This window comes from Leuresthes tenuis, unplaced genomic scaffold, assembly GCF_036924035.1.
Source record: "Leuresthes tenuis unplaced genomic scaffold, fLeuTen1.0.hap1 SCAF_22, whole genome shotgun sequence".
Taxonomy (NCBI): domain Eukaryota; kingdom Metazoa; phylum Chordata; class Actinopteri; order Atheriniformes; family Atherinopsidae; genus Leuresthes; species Leuresthes tenuis.
This window is the reverse complement of record NW_027325376.1, coordinates 6,580,701-6,605,084: the sequence shown is the minus strand read 5'-3', so window position 1 is coordinate 6,605,084 and position 24,384 is coordinate 6,580,701. Positions and strand designations below refer to the sequence as shown.

Genomic DNA, 24,384 nt, shown 5'->3' with positions numbered 1-24,384 from the left:
GGCTAAGCTCTTGAATGAATGGATTTTTATTGTGGTTGTACCGTTACTGTTTCAACGTGTTTCTTCACCACCTTGCAAGCTGCTACTGACTAAACAGCCCCCTGTATTTACAAATTATGTTCATGATGACAGCCAACATTCATACAAAAAAGCAGTTTTATGCCTCTTATTTACCATCTTGCATTAACACAGCAGGCCTCTCTGCCAGTTTATCCCTCTGTCTGACAGCATGCTGTTTGTGACTTTGTGGTTTCTTATAGGTAGAGAATTTTGCAAAAGCTATTAGCTTAGACTGTTCAAAGCATACAAGCATCCTGATGTAGCTGTGCTTTTAAGAGGAAAAGGGCAGCATCAGAAACAGTCTGCCTGCACACAGAACAAGGTTCCAGACTTAGAAAGAGGGCTGCGAGACCAGAGAAGATGAGAGATAGGGTGACATGAAGAGATGAAATGGCTAAAGTAGGAGCTATTTTGGTATCAGCGTATCATCTGTTTCCTCCTGTGCTGAGACGGATGCGGGCACAGAAATGCTCACATCCTCTCCAGCAGATGTGGAAGCTTCCAAGGTTCGCTGTGTGTACATGTGCTCTGTGGGACTGATGCAAAAAACCCAAAGGTGTTCATTAGCTGGATTCTCAGGAGCCACAGATGCCACCTGCTGAGGCTCTAACTGCTGCCATGGTGAGGTTTAAGCACCCAGAACCCACAGTGATCGCTTTTATTCATGAGCAGGGACAGACACGGCACTCAGAAACCAACATTTGTTGTGCTGCAGAGTCTGTGAGAGGATCTTATGTATGAAATTTAAAGAATATTCATGCAGGAGGTTGTAGTTCCCTCATGTTTACCTACTTCCCTGTGTTCCCATTTTTTTGTTGTCTTCACCTGTTTGTTTACATTTGGGATGTGTGTCCTACTTCCTTTCTTGTTTGGGTAAAACCCTCCTTTTGTGTCTTTTGTAGATTTGCTTCCCCTCTGTGACTGCCACATCTCCCTCATTGGATTTATCTGCTCCTTAATTTGTTCTCAGTGCATTTATAGCCTGTTCTCTCCTTTGCTCCTTCTCTTTCTGCCTCCTGTGTTTTTGTCTTCCTGTTTTCCCTCTTTACCCTTTTCACTGACCACCAGGTCTTCCCACACAGAGGTTAAAGCTTAATCTATTACTGAGTTTGCCTATTTTGTGTCCCAGTGCTAGTGGGGGGTGGAATCACAATGCCTCTGGTGTAGGTATCAGAGGTACAAGCTGTTAGTCGACTAACTTTGCTGTTACTTAGCTTGCAAACTATTCATAGCTAACTTCTAGCTAACAGTTAGCGAGCTAACTGCTAATGCGAGCTAGCTACCGAATATTATTTACACCTTTATGAATAGAGTAACAAAGTATATAATTACACCCAGCCTTTATTGTTGTATCATTTCTTTATTTTACAATACAAATATAATCAGTAGAAATTATTTGGCAGGCAAATGATTCAAAAGATGGTCTCAAAGAATTAAATTGAACAAACAGCTTATTTAGTATCATCTCGTCACTCCCATGAATATTTATAAAGTACTCTCCAGCCTCAATTAGTTCATTATTAGGCACATGATGAGCTGAACTAATGTCACAAGCAAGACTAGAAACACGAAAACTGACCTATAAAAGAAGAAAAACAGAAAGCGGGGTGAATTGATGGCTGCTGTGGGATTTAATGTGCAGATTTGACCTTCACTAGGTTTGTTAAACTCAACCTGGAAAAACTCAGTATTCAAGGTGGCATCATTGAAAAGTACAGCGGTGCCTCTTGCATTTAACAGAAAATACAAATAATATAGTTACTATGTGCATGCAAATGACTTTTAATAAAATTCTGTGTCTACTATCCTCTTTATTTCCAGGTTGGTTATTTATTCGTTGTGTTTTCTTTGTGGACACAGGTGGAAAGCTATGAAAAACCCAAGCAAACTCACTCATCCCTCTGCTCTTCTCTGGTCTTTAAAAACATCACGTTATTCTCACAATAAAGCACATAAAATGTTCAGATTTCATAAATAACAAGACGGCACATTTTACAAACAAAACTATGAGTAACATAAAAAATGATAAGCCAATGACCTCATTTCACCAGGCAGGTGAAAGGAGGAGATTCCTGATGAGAGAGGAAGTTATGGCGAGGACCGCGCTCACAGATTTTGACTTGAGTGATAAAAATATGAGATATTATGGGATTTATGATTTAACAGGCAGTGTGCCCATAGCAACGCAGTGAATGAGCACATACAAGGCTGTGGAGTGTTACACACACTGATGTGCCTGCAGGCGATATTCTGTCTCTTCAGTTAGAACTTTATACAAACCTTGTGGTTTTGGAAAGGTTGCCTCCTTCTCAAGGCCGACTTTATCTTCACCCACAATAAAAAGGAAAAAAAAAGTCCAAGAGTTGAAAAATAAATTGTGCTTTTTTTTGTTGTAAACAGAGCTTTCCTTCATTTCATGTTCAGCTAAAAACAGAATTCTTCAGAACTGTGGCTTGTGTCTTGTGATGAGTCTGAATGCTGTCAAGTCTGATCAGTTTTCTATGTGATGTGTTCGCTGTCACTCAAAGTCCTCCCCAGCAGTGGCGGCCTCCAAAGCAGCCAGGGCCTCTGCCACCATGGAGTCTGTGACACTCTGCACCTCTTCCTTCTCGTTCCTCACGCTCTCCTCGTCCTCGCTCTTCGACACCGAGATCCCGCTCTCCTCGGTGGACATGTCCGGAGTCTTTGGCTGGGTGAGCTCGTCTCGTGTGCCGGCTGAGGACAAGCTAGTGGTGCTGGTGTGGATATCCACAGACAAAACGCTACCTTCATCCCCCGTGTCGCACTGGTAATCTGGTGTCCCTCCCACGCCTTCATCTATCTCGTCCACTGACGGGCTTTTGCACATAGTGGCGGAGCTGTCCCACCCGTTGGTCGTAGCTCTGTGTTCCCCCTCATCGTAGCCCCTCTGGTTCTCGTACTCCTGTATGTTGGGGTACACGGGCACCTGGCTCTGACCTTTTTCCATCCATGGTGCTTCTGGCTGGATTATGTACAGCCCCCCTGCTGCAGGCAGAGCGCTCTGCTGCTGGTGCAGCTCCTTGGCAAGTGATGGTGCAGCATGCAGCCTGTGGTTGACATGGTTGTTGTCGATCTCCAGTTTCAGCGAGCTGTCTCTGGACTTGCTGTAGCCCAGGTTGTGGAAGCCCTGCTTCTGGTTGTTGTGGCTGCTGCGTGGGTCGTGGCTGGGAGGGTCGCCTGTGAAATGATGGGGCTGGTAGAGGGAGCTGCCTGCAGAGTCGCTCTTCCTCACATCCACAGAGGGGTCATAGATGTGGCTGCGAGAGAAATAAAAAGGTCACTTCTGGAGCTACAACCATTAATCAGCTTGCATGAAAGCTGGTATTCAAATAATAAGCAAGTAGTGGCCGCCACAAACAAATAAAGACAAAGACGGCAGAGGCAGGAGACTCAGCAGTTAGGAAATATTTAACTGAACATTATGCACTTTTACCAAATTGTGACTTTAGACTGGCCTGAAATCTGTTGAACACACTCAGGATGGAATAACTTTGGCGATCTCTTGGCTTTTAATCTGGATCAACCATGAGGTCAGTATTTGAATTCGTCCGTCACTCACGTTGACATGCAAAGCTAAAGGCATGACCTCAGCTCATATTTGTGTTAAAGCTAATCAACATGCAAAGCTGGTGAAAAATGACACCTCCCAAACATCGGCCTGCTCATAATGTACTTCAGAACCATAAATAAAAGATAAATGAAGCCTTCGGGCCAAACTGTTTAGGTCTACGAGAACGTCTTACTTTCCGTATGACCTCAGCAAACACTGGCCTAATTATTTTGTGTAGGACTGCTGCTACTGACACATTATTCATTACTGATGGGGTTGTACTGTGTGGCCCTGCGATGGACTGGCGACCTGTCCAGGGTGAACCAACGGTTAAATCTCTGTAAGACTGCAGAGACTGAGCCAGCATGTGAATGTAGCTGTTAATCTTAGGAGCTGTTACTCTGAGCATATGAGCACATAAGTGTGTGTGCTGGTTAAGTGGTGCTCACTTGTTGCTATTGTGGATACACTCAAACACACGTGGCACTGATATCAGCACAAACACAACAAAGAGCCTCATCCGCCATTCTCACTCTGCTGTAAACAAAACAGAGTGAGTCCCATGACCTACTTTTTGCATCATGTCCTGCCTCCTGTGTGCTTTAGACTGACGCTCCCCAAACACATGCACTGAAAAAAAAGGGTGAATCTCTCATAACTTCCAGAAGAGTTGACTTATAAGTTTTCCTTCATGGATAATCGATGACAGTGAGTACAGTAGAGGACTGTTCCTGTGCATCTGACTTAAAAAAAACCCAACAGTTGGTGGACATTTAGCAGCTAAACTCCACTGTGATGTTTATGGCGTGCGTTCACATGTGCAGTGAGCCCCAGCTAAGGTAAACTTTCCACAGCTCAAGTGAGTGTCACATACTTTATGCAAAGCGCTGCAGGAAGGAAGTGTTCACAGCCTGGACTGTTCCTTCCAGTTCAAACTGTGAAATACTGATTTCTACTTAACAGGTTGTTTTTTTGTGAGTCAGAGCTGGGCGAGGGGCCTGAGAGGCAATTAGCTTAATGAAGCTTGAAAAAGGAAGCTGGGCTTAAGTGTTGGTGAGGATGAATGTGGCGGTAAGAAGAGTTGTCAAAGATATCTACATTTAGATACAAATTTATAGTATCTAATAAAGTTATATTGTATTGTATTATTTTATATTATATTATATTATATTATATTATATTATATTATATTATATTATATTATATTATATTATATTATATTATATTATATTATATCATATTATATTATATTATTTTATATGATTTTCGTTTGGTTGTTTTAAGGCTGTTTTAAGGAAGTCCTTCGCACCTCTTGGGGTTCTAACCAAATTTAATGTTTTCATAATTATCTCAATTCTTGTTTTATGCAAATTGTATTGTTCAGTGACGCAGAACGTGCGTTTGTTGTCACTTCCAAACAGGAAGCAGGGCAAGCTGTGGTCGAGAGTAACCATGGCGATGAGGCAAAAAAATAAACAAATGTACGATTCAACTGAACCGTAGACTAGGAGGAGCAACCGACTGCATTATGGACTACATTATACGAATTTCTCCTGTCTGAGGCTAAAAGCTGAGTATCAGTAGACTTCATTGTTAAGAATTTGCACCAAAGATGATATAAAAACATCTAAATGGTGAAAATAGTGACCCTTAAAGAGCTCAAGCCTTTGCTAAACCTTTAGTCATGTGACTTAAAAGTGATAAGCAGTTGGTCATTTCTGTGAAATGGTCAAAATACATTTTGAATTCACATCTTGTGATTTCGAGTCTAATTATACCAAAGAACCTGATACAACAGACATTTCTGTCACTAAACAATTAAAAAGTTTAAATGCAGTCAGAAAAAGAAAGCACCAAATAATCCTGATTTTAGGTTCACACCGATAAGGCTCCACCTAACTAACGCTCATTCATGCTCTACACCACCCTGAGTCGACCCTCCCGCCTGCTGAAGCTCTCACTTTAAAGGATTCTTTTTAAGGTGTAAGCGTGAGTTCACTTGCTTGTTGCACACTCTGAGACGTGCATTACAAACGTGTGCGGGGGGGCTTTATTTTGTAGCTGCATGAGGTTGTCAGACGTCGCCTGCTGTGAGCTCCTGCTGCTTCCCACAGCTATTTTTCATTGTTTTCTCACCGGCATTGTGACACCCAGCGGAGCTCCTTCCATCTCGCACCTCTGCAGGTGCTCCCCATCCAAAGCGACCTCTTGTGTCTCCTTCATGGAGCTGTAGCTCCCTAATCTACCACTATTTCGCACTTCTCCTTGATCAAACTGTCCTCCTTTTTAGCTTTTACCATCTCTTGCTCCCTTGTCAAGCTGTTATCTTATTCCCCACAATTAAGCATTCATGAACTTATCAAGAACACAAGTCCTGAGCTTTAAGAAGTTGACTTTCAAACGTATCGATTGATTCGATAACAGTTTTTTCGTCTAGCAAGCAGACACACATAAATGCCACCCGCCCACACAGTTTTCATCTCACACACAGGCTCACCCTCTGACTCAAGTACCACCATCCCAGCCTGAATTCAGTCTCTTTTCACTGCGGAAAGCTGAGAAAAATGAATGCTTTCCTTTTCTTTAGCTCTCAGGCTGCATCCTCACCACCAAGGTGAGATCTGAAGCACGCTGTCAGACACACAAGGTGTTTTATGAGGGAAAAAAGACCAGTAATTCAGAGAGGTGGACAAAAGCTTTGAAGCAGATGGAAACTGTATTTCTATCAACAACAGGAGGGCGCCCATTTTTATCTCAAAGCAATTTTCAAACAGCCAACAAATAGATAACCTGTTGTGCCAATTTCCCTGCCTTTGTTTTGCCAAAATAGAAAATCAGGACAAAAAAAAACAAACAGAGAAAGTATCTCACTGCCTGGGGAACATTTCAGTTTTTCAAATGAAGGAATACAAGTTTAATTGAGTGTTCATGTGGCAAACAGGCCTAAATCAGATAGCTGATGCAAATAAAGCCTTGAATTCAAGGTCAAAGACAGAGAAAAGCAGTACGTTGAATTTTAGTTGCAAAAGAACTCTCTTGCATACAGGCTGTTGCAGTTAATGGAGTTTAGTCCCTGCCTAAGACACTCTGGAGCTGCCTTAACATCAGTGGAGCAGCAACGCATAAACGGTTATTTAGAAAGAAAGAACGTGTGGTGAGAACGTCGGAAACTCGTGGACCACAAAGGGTGATTCAGTAAAATTTGGTTTGTTTATATCGAGCCGGTTCTCAACGTTTGTCATGTCAAGGGACTTTAAACAGATAATAAAAAGGTTTGATGTATTTCCAGTTGCTTTAACCCTGATATTTGGAGAAAAACAAAAAAGAGTAATATTATTCCACTATTCCAAAAAAGGTTTGGAGACTGTGACTGTAAACTGTGAAGCAGGAACACCAGGAAGAAAAAGAAGCGGCTGCAGTGAAGGAGGAGGGATTACGATATCTGTTGACAACAGATCATGGACATGTCACTGAGGAGGGGTGCCTCTACTCCCCAGATGTTGAACCTCTGCCTCTGAAAGAGCTCATCTGTGCTAACTGCTGACGCTGCTCGTGTCCACAGCACATAAGTTGTTACCAAGCTACAAAAACGACCCCCCGACCCACTGATTGTGATTTCTATGACGCCTCAACTTTCTAAATGTTTGTCAGCAGAATATTTTACTACAAATGATACCTCAGTGGTAGAATTTTTCTCTTTGGGGATTAATAAAGTGTTATTGAACTGAACTGAATGTCAGCTTCAGTATGTTCGGTCCAAGCTGCATTGCATGATGGTCCAGTGTTAGATTTGAAGAGTTTTTTGCTCCACATAGCAGATGAAAAGGTGAACAAGCGCACAATCTGAACACAGCCTCAGGCAGATGACGCTCAAGGTAAAGACAAAGATTCCTCCATCGATCAGTCAAACCATGTGACAATCATACCAATTATCTTCTTCTTTTTGTTTGTCCGCCTCAGCTGTCGTGTGCCACACTGAAGTTATTCCACTGAGGAATATCATCTGTAGAACACTGGAAAAATGGCAGGCTGGTGACCCAGTAACCTTAAAGGCCTCGCCTGACAGACCCCAAACCCTGCTAATCCCACAAATGTGACACTCAACACAATTAAGGAGGTATGTGTTCGTGTCACAAGCATTCACACGTGTGTCCTTGACACGGGAAAGAAAAAAAAACAGTTTGAAGGGGGATTACAGCTGTGGTATGTGAACCCCAGCGAGCTCTTTCATTAATCTCCAATCAGAATATCGTTTTCCAGCCCTGCTCCGGCTACTTGTCCGCCTTAAAAAAGCAGAGCGATGTCGAGCCCTGACAGCGATGCCTTGTAGGCTTTAATGAGCAGACAGTCCTGCAGAGAAATACAGTAACCAAGGGTGATGGCTATTGGCATATTGACTCACGGTTTGTACTAAAAGCCCGTGTGAGGCTCCCGGTGTAGACGTATTATAAATGGACCTCTCACTATCTGCATGAGACAAGACAAGAAATCATTATGTGGCCAAGCAGACATTTGAATTGGCACGGCAGAGCTGCAGATAAGAAAATCAACAGCGAGAGGTTGACACTGTGGAGGTGGACGGTGCTCAGACAAACATTAACGTGATGTATTCAAAATTCATACCAACCGTGTGACGCATCGACCGCAGGTTTATGCTATTTAAATGTGCTTTTATGCAAAGCAGCGAACAATGGGATTGTTACTAAAAGATTACTAACTCGCATTTAATTTAACACTTTAGACAACTTATTAGCAGTTCATCTTAACTAAAGAGTCTACAGCTTGGCTCTCTGGTTGCAGAGGCTGAAGTTATTCTGTCTCACACACCTTTAACAAACAGGTTTGCAGAAGTTACAAATTCTATCCAGTAAAAAAAACCTCCTTGCAGAAAATGGTGGAGGTACTTTTCCTCGCAGCAGATGCCATTCAATAAATAAATCTGTTTCTTGTTTTTCCAGGGGTTTTGATAACTAATAGACATTCATTGAATTATTATCCTTCAACAGAGCCATCGGTGGAATACTGAGGTGTTCTTAGGCCACCTGAGAGATGTATTCTTTCCATTAGGTGGGCTCTACCACGGTCTTCTAACATCTTGACATGCTTGTGAAACTTCCAGGAAACCCTGGTGGTATCTTAACAGATCACTGAGCCACGTTGGCTGGCGACAACCTCCTTCAAGAAGTCCGAGCTCCTCACGCTGTCCCTAAGGTCGAGTCCAGCCATCCTACAGAGGAAACTCCACTGGGCTGCTTGTATCTGGATTCTCGTTCTTTAGCTCAGCTGCTACCCAGAGCTTGTCCCGTAAAGTTGGAATCTCGACTCACGGGTAAATCAAAACCTTCTGTCTCAGTTCCATCAGTATCAGATCACTTTGCTACGACGCCTGCATCAACTGGCCCGGAGAACTCATGTTCCACTTTTCACCGCTAATGATGAAGCTTTGGGGAAGGGAAACTCTGCAGTATGACATCATTATTGGTAGGATAAAGGAGAACTGTGCTTTAATAGGAGCACGTTGCTTTAATTCTCAGTGATGCTGATTTTGCAACGCTGGCTTGATGCAAGTAAGCACACACGGATGTTGCACTGAGCCACTTCCTGTTTGCACGAATTAAGAAGCTTTGCACAGTGTATTGATTTTGACTATATAGTCCCACCCTGATTGTGGCTAAATGTAAAGGCTACTTAACAATAGAAATTGATTTGACTACAGTGAGTAATGCCATCATGTGCAGGGAAAGCCTTCAGCAGGATATAAAAATACATATTTATAAGGCTCCATATTAAGGCAGAAGTATTTCTTCTTTGATTACTTGCTTAATCGATGGAATATTTGATAGAATACCTAATAACGAGGATGTAAATATTGCGCCGATAAAGAGCTTCGGTGTAGTGGAGCCACTAAAAGGTCTGGATACAAGCAAGATTACTGAGGTTTAACTTCATCAGAGTTGTAATAGTGAGGTAGCTAACGGCAGTTTCCAAGTCATTTCTACAGGACACAGTTAGCTGTACACTTTTACCTCTGTGTGTTCTCTTTCATAGATATTTTCTTCACCTGTGTTCATCTCCTCTACAATAATCACTGACTTTACCAGAAAAGTGAGTGTTGGTGTTGTCACAATATACAAAGCGGACATTGTGTGAGACAGAAAAGAGGCACAAACAAACTTCTCACCTTTTTATCATCCTGCAGCATCGGCACCCCATTTGGCCGTCTGTGTTGTGCAGCTGTGGAGACACATTAACAAAGGAATTAAACTTTACCCAAACACATCCTCAGGAGGAAAAAATCAACCTATTGCTTTCAACATGTGGCATATTCCCTCATCAAGGAAAGGTTGAGGTAGCTGCTGAGCTGCGTGTCTGTGTGACACATTGATTCAGAGACTGCTATTGATCAGACGGATCACTGCCTCTGACATGCGAATGCTTTTTAAATGAAATCTATTTCTGGGCTGTCTTGAAGATTTCAGCTCATCGGTCAAGTTTTTGCTTTGCCCTTGGTCTCGACGGTGTTTGGTCACGAGGATGAAAACTCTGCCTGCCTGAAGCACCGATAAAGATGTTATTGCCATCCATCACTGTTGCATGTGTGTGGAGGAGTGTGTCTGTGTGCAGGATGAGAGTGACCTTTTCTCTCCTGGTGGTTGTGTTTCTCTAGGCTTTGGCATTTCATCGCCTGGGTAAATAATTAATCACTGACTCTCGAATGAGTTTGTCTGAGAGAGAAGGAGAAAGTGAAATTGACAGAAGTAGAGGGCACAGTGTCTCTTTGTGGAGTAAAAGGAAGGATTTGTGCCCACCGGATAAAACTGTTTCTCATCTGAACGCCAAGTCTCTGACCCCATCGGACTTTTTTAAGTTTAATCTCTGATCAAAATGGTACAAGAGTCGGTGTAAGAATGGAAACAATTAATTATAAAAAGAGTTTTAAGTTAACAACACTAACCAAACAAGCAGTTCTACCACAGAATAACTGAAGCAGGATTGAAGTTAAAGTTTTAAGATTACTTTAATAAAAGAAAATGTTGTGACAAGACCTGAAATATGCCACCAACCAACACCTCAGTGCTGAAAAATGGACTAAAACGCTTCCAAGTTGATCAAAAGTCACCAACTTTCCACTCAAGCACTTCTGCACATGGAAGAAATAACTGGACCCATTTATTTATTTGAAACAATAACATTCTGTGTTTGACAGACATGGTGCTTTTAATGCCAGAGCAGAGCAGCTCTGCGGCTCGGTCAACCACGAAGACTGATGGTACCGTTGGATCCATTTATTGCAGGTGTTGCATCATTTCATGAGATTTGTTGACCTGTGGAATAACACAGCCTGATTTACAGAAGTAACATGGATCTATTACTCCTGTATATTTCAGCCTGATTTGATGTAAGAGGTTTTAGTTGCTGCTGGACTCCATCCATCTTTTGTCCCGGGGAACGAGATCAGAGGTCCAGGTGAGCTCTGCTGGGTGGATTGGTTTAAAACACGAAAACAGGACGAATGAATCTGCTCCTGGTGTTGGTATTGATTGAGTTAATGTAAAGAAAGTGTCCTTACTTGTGTGATGGTGTGTTTTTAAGATGCCTTACAAACAAGGCTATCAGTCTATGCCTGTGAACATGACTTTCATTAAGAGGCAGTGTTATTTCTGGAAAAGCTTGACTTAGCTCTCCCAAGATGTCTAATTATCCTCCCCCAGGTCTGCTGCTGAGTCCAGAGCCAGAGGTGGGTGTCACTGATACAGGAAAAGTCGGCTTGAGCCTCTTCATAAAGAGGGCAACCCTCCCCACAACATTCATCCACATGCTCATGAAGAAGAACGCAGAGTGCAGTTCGGAGGGGCCTGGAGGTTCAAAAGGCTTCAAATAGGGAACCCTGCTTCACACACCCAGCTTATCTTCCAGGAGGGAAGCAAGAGAGGAGCTGATTTCCCAGCGGGTTTCGCATTAATGGAGCGCTGGGCCAGTGCGGGAGGGAGTTGATACCACAATCAGACAACTTTTACAATTCACATTTATGCAGATCAATAACCCTCTGACAAGCTCCAGCTCTCAATCCTGCGATCGCTCCTGTTGCTGGGTATTAAGATTTCTCCCTCCAAGCTTCCTCATCCTCTTCATTCTTTGGTTTGTGGTGGCATTTTGTTCTCTTGTACATTATGTATATTACATTTCTCGGTGCTTTCTGATTAAATGCCATTGCCTTGAAGTCTTGAAGACTGAATTATTTTGAGGCCAAATATAATTGCTGCAATCAACGGTCCTCAGAAGTGGCTCTAACTGAACTGCTGAGGTACCAATTACAGGTAAAAACAAGAGAAAATAAACCTAAAGACTTAAATAAAGTTAAATAGTTAAATAAAATCATGACCCATCCTTAATTTTCTCAGAGAAATGTTGGTGATTACTATGACTGTCAATGTGTATGTGTAACATTGTACTTTATAAGTTATATATATATATATATATATATATCTGTATTTATAGTTACATAAGCAACATCCCGTAATACCTGCATATTTCCTGTCTCAGAGCATCATCTCCATCTGAGACTAAAACAAGCCTGTCCATTATCCACAGTGTGAAGATGTCAAATATATAGGAGTGAACCAAAGAAAAGATGGTAGTGATGACCTTTTCACAAACAGGGTCACCCCTTTCCCTCATGGGAACTCATAAAACTGATTATAATGAAGAGAGCAGCTGATTATTGGCAGCTGGAGCTCAGGTGGTTGAGATAAAGCAGACTGTCCACTTACAGGAGGGTCGATGAGTGTCGCCTCCAGTCAACGTGTCAAAGTGGCCTAATACTGAACCCCTAATTCCTACTGATGTCTTATCAGTGTGAGTCTGACAGAAAAAAGAGATATAATCATCGGCATTAAGGGACAAATGTGGCTTTAGTTAGAAATAAGACTAGAAAAGCCCTATTAAAATACAATTCATACCATTCTTATATATCAAAAACTGTTTTGTTACGTGGTCAGTAATCATAATACTGAGGCTTATCACATAAAACTGTGGCTTTGCCTGCATTTTATCTTTTGAAAATCAGTTAACATGGATGTTTGTGCACGTTTACTCAGCTCTTTGCCATAGAAACACAAGACAGCCAGCAAGACAATAAGTTAAACACAAATCTATGTAATTAATTGACTAAAACAACACAAATTTGATCTTTTATCTGCTGTACAAGCAGGTGGAGCATAAGGAGCTTTTGTGTGTTTGGGTTAAAGTCTAACTCACCACACAGCCGGGCTGATTATTGGCTGCTGACTGGATCGGAAAAGGTTGGTTTGCATCGGAGTGGAGTTGGGTTGCGAATTTGCAAGGCAAAAAGTGTCTCTGAGTTCTAACAATGTGACTGTGGTGTTCCCTGCCTTGGGCTAAGCATTGTGCTGCTGCTCAGCAGAAACAGCTCACAGTCGGAGGGGGACGAGACCTACAGGCGAGAGATGACACGGTGCCTTTCTTAGCTAATGTTCCTCAGAGCAGCGGGGGCCAATGAGTGACGAGCAGGTTACATCACTCCTCTGATAACAGTGACGTTTGCATTAAAAGTCAAAGACAACTCCCGACAGCTTCAGATAAACACGGCGGGCTCCACTGCGTCTGCTTACAGCTGCCATCTCACCACACCGTGTTTGCAGAGTAAAGAGCCACAGATACAAACGTCATGCCATGAATTCTCAACACGACTGTGTGTTTTATGAAGAATCTTTGGTAAAGGTTAGTTATTTCAGAGTGTGGAGCACAGAGGCTGTTGACTGGTGGTTAAAGGACCTGAACAAGAGGTCTCACTCATTGGTAAAAGACACACCAGGCTGCAGAATAACTAAATAAAAGCCTGTGTGGTGTAATGGTGAGCCCACTGATACAAGCTTTTAAACAGCTTTGAGCTCATTTTGGTCTCAGTCTCACAGCTCTGAGCTGGAGCCACCTCAAAATGTCACAATAATAAATGACAGTCCAAGAAAAGAGGATGTTAAACAACCACCAAAGCTTTGCTTTCCTTCTTTTCTTTCACGGTTCAGTGTGCATATACTAAATGTCAAATAAAAAATCAATAAGGAGGAGCGCGTTAAGGCCTTGACCTCAAGCGAATACAAACTCAGCTGCCAGATATGGGCTTTCACCTTTGGTTTTGGCTGTTTTTTAAAAAAGTCATGGAAAAAGCTATCAACACAGATGAGATAGTGGAGGTGAAAGCTGACATGCAAACCTGTGAGTAATTTAAGCCTCAACAACCTCTTAAAGGCTTTAAAAAACCAACAACAGCTGACTCAGGCTCGCATCCAAACTTCCAAAAGCCATCATGTTCTCCCCAGAGACTTTCCAAACTCATAATGAGATCACGGATTCAATCTGCGTATCAAATGACTATCATTCATTCAGATATTGGCCATTGTCGACTGGCAATAATAGTGCCTTATCTGCTCCCTGTGCCATTCAATATATTATATATTGCTCCTGTTTTTTACGATAGGGAAGATCGAGGGATGATGACTGAAGAGGAGAGATATTTCAGTGCTGGCAGCTTGGCTCGGCTCCTATCTTTTCACTTTCTGAGCTACATTTGGAGGAAATTGAAACATTTCATCTTGGAGAAACGGGTGCAATAAGAGTGAGATTGCGGTAGAGTGTGCCCTAAATGTGGTATGGACAGAAATCCAGATGATACCTGGAGAACTGGCAATCAGGGCTATCTGTGAGCGATTGCTGCAGGTGGGAAATGTCATCCGGAAAGATAAGGCTGGAAATAATTCTCCCGCTGGAAAGAGTCACGTTCAGTGTGATTTTAACAGCTAGTAGTTTTGTTTGGAAGTAGTAGTTACAGAGCATGGGGAAGGTTACTTTCTTTTTAACACTAATGTGGATGATTTCACTGATTTAAGTGACTATTCTTTAAACTCAGGGCACGATTCAGAGCTTATTTCTCTGAAGCTGCTGAATCGAAATGCTGAAGGCAACACGGCAGAATTAGTGAGTTGATAAGATTAAATATTTCCTAGGATATGAGCAACTGAGACACAGACCTGATCAGAGTAAACCTTCTTCAACTGCTGCTTTTATGGCAGCTTTGAATTTGAGTGTTAAAAAGTAAAGTTTTTGGAGATGTTTTTGATTTTAAAAAGAAGATAAGCAAAGTTTTAGCTAACGTGTTGATCACATAAGAGATCTGTAGCAAACGTGATCAAAACTCACAGACACTGAATGGCAATAACGACAGTAAAAGGAAAATCTTCAACTGGATTCATGGCCAATGCTGCTAGTTTACTCGTTCAAAGTTATACTGACGTCAGCAACAACTACACTGATCATTCAGACATTAACCAGGCTTTGCAGTGGGAAAGTGGCCTGGTTGAGTCGACAGATAGTTTCTTTAAGGAGCTAAAAGACTAATTTAGTTGTAGGTCTTTAGGTTAATGTCTCACCTTTTGTCACTTTACTCACCAACCCTCACAGTACTCATAGCTCTCTGGTTCCTTCTGCTATTTTCCAGTTTATTTTTTGTCCCCCCCCCCTGGTTTCCCTGCCTTGCTGCTTCTTTACACTTGCTTTTTGTGTTTGACTTCCTGTTTTACAGCACCCTTGGTTTGTTTTAACAAAAACATCCTTGGCTCATTGAAGTTTGCCTCTGGTCTGAATGACTTTGGCTCCATCATACTCTTTTTTTCAGGGATCCCAACTATCTTCTCAGCTGACTGAATGTTTGAGCGTTGAAAGTTGAGGTTAAACATGGGATGGCCGAAGCAGGAATAAAACGTTGGAAACACTTTGCACTGCAAGCCCCATCTTGAGAGTTCTGGATAATCTCAAAAGTAGTACAAAAATAGTACAACTACTCCCCATCAGGGCTGTTTTGGGGAGTGAAATCCCCCCCCCCCCATGGAACTTTGTTGCAGGTATCAAAATGGAATAACCTGAGGGAAAGATCCCCAACACAACATGGTTCCTGGAGAAGTTTCCTGCTGTGGAAATGCAGTTTTTGTGTGATTAAAATCTGCTGTAATGAGAAGCTCTACTGGTAAAATCTGTATAAGGAGGGGGGTGTGATGGATGGATGAGCTGATGCTTCCCGTGTGATTCTATTAGTCACTATCAACAACGAGTTAATCATGTTCATTGTTGCCAAAATAACAATAAATAACCCATATTTCAAATGAAATCCAGCGCAGAAAGAAAGCATAAAGGTCATGTCCATGAACACAAAAAGTTGGGAACTATGTTGGAAGTTTCCTTCACTTGTTTGGTCTGATAAACCAAAATAAAAATGTACCAAATACACTGAAACCATGATTTTGTGTCACTACCCCAAATAAACAGATTGGAAATGTATATTCAGTAAAGGTAAGAAAAATTCACACCCGAACATGTGACAGGTGCTTTGGCCATTTGATATTTGACTTCTAACTTCTAACATAAACACTCCTCCATCATTTTGAGACGATCTCACTTGTTTTTGTTGAAATCCGTCCACAAGCACTTCTGTACAACTGCGGGTTTGACTTGCTGGTCCAAACATTACGCAAACCAACACTTAAAAATAAATACAGGTAGATGAGGTTCATACAGGCAAACAGCACCAGAGGCTTTCTAAATGATGACTCAGGCCCCTTGTCTGCCGACAGTAATGGAACGAACCTTCACGGAGCTGTTGCCTGAGGTGTAGATACGAATGTTTCTAAGGAGGGTCCTCAGACAACAAAGAGAGTCTTTTCCTCGGTCATCTGATAGAGCTCTTTAAAGATTAGCTTATGTAAGCCGTGTGTCACATTATAAAATCATTATTTAGATCTTAACACCCAACACTCGTCGGAGAGCACGAGTGTTTTGTGTTCGTGATGGGACACTGAAAAGGGTGATCATGTTCATGTGGGTGTAATGGAAAGGGTGTGGTGATGGAAAAGTAGGCCAACTGGTCTGACATCCGGCTCCATGTTGTTCCAGATTCTTCTTCTATATCATCTTGTTCGTCAACGGTGGATTTCACTGCTTGTACTTTGCTGAAATCTGTGATTTTAAATCAGGAACATTTACAGAAATATGGTGTGGGCCGTGATAGATGTCTGAAGGAGACGATTTGACACGAATTTAAAAAATCACGAAAAATCTACACATGTTGACAAATCGCTGTTATTTTCCCTGATGCTGCCCCTGTTTTAGAAACCCACATTCACAGCAGTACAGCTCATATACTTCTCATATCTGGGAAATGGCACCTGCTAGTATTCAATTAATGTTCAATGAAAGACATGTCAGCGGGGCTTGGCTGGCGGTGTGACCGGTGGGCACAGGTCAGGCAGATTAACACACCGAGGTGAAATATATCCAACTTCTGAATTGGTGGTGTGAGTTTTTCGAGCTAAAATGCTATTTGAAATCACGGGGAAATTAGTCGAGAATTAGTGGTTGATGGCCGCCGTCTTTACCTTTGCATGTTTCTCTTGTTGGTAGCCATTAGCATTTGAGCTAACGGCACCGGACACGTTGTACCGGATGAAACGCTCGTCTATTATTACAAACAGCTCTGTGCGTTACTGCCACCTGGTGGTGGTGATAGTTAATGCCAGCTGCCGGTTAAGTCCGAATAGCTCCACGGCAATACGATTGTCGTGTAAGCTATTTGACTTCTTTTAGTTCTGTTTGCCAACCTTATGTGAGAGCACTTCCAAAAACTACCTAAAACTAGAGAATGTGTTCGGATTGACCAGTTGTTGACAGAGTTCACTGTATAGAAGACTAACTTGGGAATGGGAGCAGACAACTGGTGATGCATTTTGGATGCTAATTCAATGCAGCTGGGCTTCATACCCAGTAGATAAAATAATGTCCTTGGGACATCCGCTGTGTGGAGTTCCCCTCTTAGTTACAATGGCTTTATTTGTGAGACATTCAAAACAGAAACATAAAAGTGATTAACTGGTGGTTAAATCTCAGACAACCATGGCTCAAAACCACTTCTCCTGCATGACAGTCAAGGATTTAACTCTACGAACATTACTTTTAGAACACAGATGTACTTTTAATCTGTTCATGAGCTGAGTTTTGTACGACTTTATATGTGAACACACACAAACACAACATGTATGTCTAATGAAGATTCTCCACACAGGAGGTGAAAGAAGGAGCGGTTATATGGGACCAAAAAAGGTTTGATTTACATCTCATTCAGAGCGTTGCAGACCTGTTACGGATGTCAATAAAGTCCTGTTAACGACCTTATTCCTGGCTAATTTTGCACAGGATATATTTACAGTTAACACCAGCAAAATAGGCAGCCTACACACACAACCTGAGGGGTTTTTAGTTGTAAACACATGATATCACATGAATATTACCCACGACAAGCAGTTAAATATGTCAGAACAGAACAAACTGCTTTTAAACGACCAAGGTGATCCCAGTGTTGTAGCTCACATGAAAAACTTTAAAGTGAGCTACGTTAGGGCTTATCCATAACATAGCTACATAGTTTAAACTGAGCTCAAGTTTCAAATATGGTTATTAATATCATATTTTATTAATATTTCAATCAAGTGGCCCAGGCAGATGAGGAGAATCCACAGTTCAGACGTCTGCTCTCAGGAATTCTCAGAAAATCTAAAAAACGAGCTGCAAACGTTAGCGTTAGCTTCAGAGTTGGCCTGGCCGCAATGCATGATGGTCTATTTTGGCACAACGTCTGTTTTCCATCTTCAGTCTACCTCCGTGTTTAGTGCAGTATACGGCAGGTTGAAATATGAAACTGCTGACTCACTGCACAGTGGAAAATTTGAACACATCCATGTCTTGATCTCGTTTAGTTGTGGTTTCACTGCAGTTTCTTTACTGCACGGGACATCATTTCCACGTCCTGGTGCAGTTTCTCCTTTAGGTGAAAGGTGGGGCAACAGGGCGTGGGAAGCAGGTGTGCTACTATGGCCCGATTCTTTAACTGATAATAATCAGAATGAACTTAAACAAGAGAGAAGTAATTTATCAGTCAGTCAAAAGATTAAATGTAATGATTTTCACCTGTTACAGCATCTTAGAAGTGAGGATTCACAGCTTTTCTCTCTTTTAAATTAAACTAAGATGGATATTTTCATGTTTTAGTTGGGTGCAATAATTGGGTATAATAATTTAAAGATGTAAATAGAAAATAGTAAGAAATGTTTGTCGGACATCTCCAAGAGATATAATGGGCCAGTGGAGGTGAAACTATGTTGGGTCTAATCTTCATTACAGTTTCTCATTTGTCTTATAAGCAAACTGAATCTTCTTTGCTTCAGTTGACATGTTTCACTGAACTCTAAAGCTCTTGTTTGAATCTGTACAGCTGCAAACATAAATGACAGAATAGCTAACATTTTGCTTAACGGGTGTACAGCCTTGACCTTTGGGCTGTTTTTCTGCTCAGAGTACATGTTCCTTCTGTTTTATCTAAGTATTTGTGTCTGAACGCATCCTGTGCCACAGCCACAGATGGCGCGCTGAAGCTGCCACTCTGATAGCGTGCTGCCAGCTGCTTCTGTCCTGCTCGGCCTCGCCTTACAAACACGAGATCCCAGTGGGGATCGAGGCCGGAGGAGTGATGGGCTGCCTTTCTGTCACAAAACGGACTGGTAGTGACAAGTGTGACGGCAGTGTCATCCACGGTTTGGCAGTCATGGCGGGAGTGTGACAGTCGGATAAAAATGGCCATTTTATCACCTCAACTCTCCAGCTTTATTCTCTAAGAAAGAGAATTCACACATGAGAGAATCTCACGAGCGTAGAGGAGAAACACCTGTTATAGAACGATAAATCCTAAAACTAACAGTTTGATCCTATTAAGATATATCTTCAAGATGTTAACCAGACATGGTCTGAGAAGATATCAAGGATATAAGATATCTAAATAAAGAAACCAAGTTATTCTTATCAGATCGGCCACAATATCTGAAAGTTCCACCAAACCTTCTTCCAGATCTCACAGGTTTGCTTTCTGGATCTTTTCTCTCTGAGCACTTTTTTATTTATTTATTTTATTAATCTATGCTATGCTATGTTCCACAGCATTCGATCGAGTGACCCGCCATCCACAGCTGTATACTGCTTCTCATAAGTCATAAAACACAGAAGAAGAGAGATGAGCTTTTTGAGTGTAACTTTTTCAATTACAGCTCACACAAAAGGGCCCTGAAAGCCGCTGAGTGCTTTTCACTGAGCTGAAGGACGCCAGCGCTCCTCCTGAATGAGAAGCAACTTCTCATTTGAGTGTTTGACAGATGTGCACGGCTGATTTGAATGAGTCCGGTGCGATTAGGCAGGTGTATCCATGGTGAGTTGTTATGGCAACAAATTTATAAAAAGTCAGCCCCGCTTGACAGACGACCTACGACATGTTTATAGCTTCTTTCAGCTGCTTTTGGTTAGATATCAAGCGATTATTAAATCATTCAGTCTGATTAAAACATCCTGAAGCTGAGTTCGTCTCCCTGAACATGAAGTCTGGTGAAAACAAGCCCCGCCACCTCAGTATCAGCCAGCCGCCCACGCTTATCAATAACTCTCCCCCTTTGCTCTTTTACTCTGCAAACAGACCCCCCCCCCCTGGATCCTCCTCCCCCAGGAGCCCTGAACTGCACTGCAGCAGGTAAACAAGCCTGCCCAGCTCAAATAATGCAGAACCAGGGATGCACAGGTCCATATAAAGCAGGGTGGGGCACAGTTTTAGGTTTCTCTTCAGCATTTAACCAACTGTCATGTTTAAACAGCACGTGAGGCAGATGTTCTAACATATCATCCGGTACAGGTTTGACATTTGCAGCTGCAGCCAACAATTTATTTAGTCTGTCTTTGCACTTTGAGTCCATTCATTTAAATGTAAAACCAATAAACAGGGACATTTTTAAAAGTTTCTAGCCTTTTAAAACACAGACGGGCAGCACATCTGCACGTTTGAGCTTTCACAACCAGATATTTTAGCGTGTTTGCTCGATTGAACCAAAATAAATAGAGATCTGCTATCAAAAGAGTTGAACGTTTCTGTGTGTTGAGCGCTGAAATAGATCAAATAAAGGACAACAAACCTCTCTGGTTCAACCTTCTTAATTGTTATTAACTCAATATCTGTAGCTGACACTCCATCCTAACTCCAGCAGGTGTTTCCACCTCAAAATCAGAGTGAGACGGTGAGTTTATCTGATGGGAATTTGTGCAGGGCTTGGATAAGATTCATATATTTACCCTAATTATCGAGCAGGTATGGGATTAAAAAAGGCCTCTGCTTTTAAATGTTTGACACAATAACGTCTTCTTTGTTCTTATTCTTCGATTTAATCCGGAATGAGTTAAGGCAACTATGTGCTACTCAGAGTGTGTTTAAGATGTCCAGATATTATGACAAACCTTTGTGTTTGTGGATTTAATTTGGTGGAAACTGGTCAGTGAAGGTCATCATAAAAGTATCCTGGAATGAAATCGTTTGCATTTAAAATGAAATGTTTAAAAAAGCTGCTTCTCAAGCAAAGTGGAGAGAAATTTAGAGTAAAAAGCAGCAAATTCTCGCCTCTCTGACCTTTCCTGTCTACTGTGGGACATTTTTTCTTGACAATAAGAATCAATTAACAAGTAATTAACTCTATTAAAATTAATCCTGCTTTTTGGGAAGAAAAAGTTTTTCTCAAATCTCATCTGAACAGACGAAGAGGCCAACCTGATATTTTTGCTACTCTGATTTTTCTCTCGTTTGTGTCATTTCTCATTTGACAATACTGCTGATTAATCACCAACAACAACTACGACTCTTCACAGCAGCCTAAACCATCATTTTATCATTTCATTATTAATCAAATCTGACGAGCAAACAGGCCTTTATATTTACTAACCTTTAGTGTGTGTTCGTTCGCTTGTGAGATGATAAAATGTTTAATCAAAAACAAATAAAAACTGTGCACAGTATACACTGGGATTCATGCAGTCTTTGTGCTGCGTTGTTCCATTAAAACAATGTTATTTTGAAGTGGACTGGACTCTGTTTTTTTCCGTGCACAATGTAAACACTGCAGGGAGCTCATGTTTGCATCCTGATTCAGGTGCAGTCGTGCACAGTGAAGGGCTGAGATGGTATTTGCATCCACTTTTAATAACCCTGTTTGTCTAATAAGATGCCAGTGGGTGGAGTCTGTCACTAAAAGGCAAGAAAATAGGTTTGGCAAACCACAACTGAGCACCGTGAGTAAATCAACAGTCATGGCTGGTAAATGACACCCGCCTGGAGTTATAAAGTAGGTTCAAGTGACACGCTGATGTAATACAGCTGCTGGTACATGGCTATAGCTTTCCATTATGATACACGATGGGGAATCGACAGTTTCAGATCTGAGTTGCCCTGGGTCCAGTTTGGCTTTGTGTTAGATGTGCAAACACAGCCCAAGGCCATGTATGTGAGCTCTCTGAAACCAGACCACTCCTCCACCTCCCCACACCGTCCCAACAGCAGCCCTCCATTCACTCATTAACCCCACCTGCACATGTGCAGTGTCCTTCTAGGTGTTATGGAAACTTTTAGCCTGGCTCTCCACACAGCAGGACACACCAAAGCACACGAGTCCATACAAACTGCATATTATACGCTTTAATATTTACATTTTACACCTTTTATGCTGACCTGAGACAAAAGAGGCTTCAGAACAGCATTTACAGCTCTAATTTCTGCTTAATTTTTGCACGTTTCAGCTTGTTTTTAATGTCAGCTGTAAAGTGTGCAACAGGTGCACTCTCACACCTCTGCAAATGGAGTAAAAAACTAACCTGAATTTCTGTGTTAAACATCACATTTAAGCAGTGTTTTGGCCGCTGTTCGTGCACTGCTTTGTCTTCTGGAGCGGACTCTCGCCATATGGCTGACACACCTGAGTTTAATGCCAACACCTTTAACTGTCTCACAGCTGCGTTGTCATGACACCCAGGCACAAAGATGACATTTGGAAAGTGAAATATTAACAATAATTCATACTAATAGCAGAATTACTGTTTCGACCTACCTGTCGTGTTAAGCGAAGGTGTGGCACTTTGCCCCAGGTATCAAAAACACACGGATGTCATTTAACTTCTCCCTCTTCCGGTCCTTTAGGTGAGTTCCAAAGTAGATTTCAGGCTCCTGGCGGGGTGTTGAGCTAAAACAGACGTCCCTCTGTTGGGCTGAGTTGTTGTGCTGAGCCGCTGAGAAGAGTTTCCCCCCCTCGGTGGCTACACGGTCCCATGTCTCCTGTGTGAACGGCGGGTCTGCTGATGGGTAGTTAGTTAGTCTGGGAAACTAGCAGACCTCAGTGAAGCCACTGTTAGAGCCACCTACTTCCGGTTACACCCTTCACAATAAAACGCCTGCCTCAACCGAGCTATTATCTATCAATTTTCCTCTTGACCTTTCACTTGTCCTCATCCGTTTATCCACGGACTGTTTTAAAGAAGCCTAAGAGCGGCTGCTAACCAATGAAATCATGAATATATGATTATTAACCCCCCTCCACCACCAAACAGATAACCCTAATGATGTTATCCACTTTACTTTATCACAATGTTGCATTTAATTTTCTATAGATATTATATATTATATATATATATTATAGATATAGATAAGCCAGTTATAACTCAGTTTAGTGTACAGAACTGTGCAAGAGTCTTCTTGGAAAACGTGAAATATGTGCCTAAACATGCAAAAAATAAACAGAAATACAGTATATAAGAGTTCTTACAATTATAAGAAGGCAGCCTGAAGCCTCTTAGACACGCCTGTTTGCCTAATTTCTTTAAGTAGTCTTCAGAAATGGTTCTCCAGGCCTCTTGAAGGACATTTCAAAGCTTTTCCTTGGATGTTGGATGCCTTTTGTGTCTTGTTTCAAGATGATGAAATGAAAACAAATGATGTGTCCTCGTAACAGGGCTGGTGAGTCACAAAGATACAAGTTAAGATGCTTCTTTGCGAACCTGTCTGTTACGTGTCTTTGGTTAGGTGCCTTTTTTATGCTTAAACGATTCATAGTGAAGTTACTTAACAAACAAAACAAACTCTAAATATGGTCAGATACGAGGACTGGACTGAAAATGAGTGAAAAAGCCTGAAGAACTACTAATTAAAACCACTTTAAAATATCACAATGAAGTCTGGCTGCTTGCTTGCAAGAGCCACAGCACTGTGCATGCATTTCAATGCTTGATCGTTCACTACAACATTAAGGAGATTTCCCTCCTCCTAAAGAGCCAATTGACAGTACATTAACAGTTAGGAAGGAAAGGGAAGTACATCGGCATTCAGGTGTGTGTTGACATGATGCCAAAGGAGGAAAGACCACAGCAACGATCTCAGAGAAGCAGGTGTTGCTGCCCATCAGTCTGGGAAGGGTTATGAGGCCATTTCCAAACCATTTGGAGTGCGTCATTGAACAGAGAGAAAGATCTCAGTTTGCCATCTAAAACTTTTAAATGTATGCAACTTCCTGTCTTCCCCTTCTAACCTGCATCCAGCTTGATGCAGCTTAACCTGACCTGCCTCCTCACAGTCCCCATGGTTGATCATATGACTCGGATGCGATTAGAGTGAAATAACTCTTTAACACTTGCTCACCGCTTGCAAGTTTACCTTCAGTTTGTCGACAGAAACAAGAAAAATAGGCCAAAAAAAGTCAAATAAAAGCACATTTTTGTAACTGGACTGACACGATCCTGTTGTTTGACATTTTTTTGGTTAATTTTGTTTACAACAAACTGATTTA

General features: G+C 41.8%; 1 protein-coding gene across 1 annotated transcript; it reads right to left on the bottom strand.

Moving 5' to 3' along the window:
• Positions 1 to 1,400: 1,400 nt before the first annotated feature.
• On the bottom strand, positions 1,401 to 22,923 carry LOC140281870 (uncharacterized). The gene is made up of 3 exons (XM_072376373.1): positions 22,657 to 22,923; positions 9,813 to 9,865; positions 1,401 to 3,338 (listed from the first exon to the last, which is right to left on the bottom strand). The coding sequence occupies exons 2-3, from the start codon at positions 9,842 to 9,844 to the stop codon at positions 2,579 to 2,581; spliced, it is 792 nt and encodes a 263-aa protein (XP_072232474.1). The 5' UTR covers positions 9,845 to 9,865; positions 22,657 to 22,923; the 3' UTR covers positions 1,401 to 2,578.
• Positions 22,924 to 24,384: the final 1,461 nt, after the last annotated feature.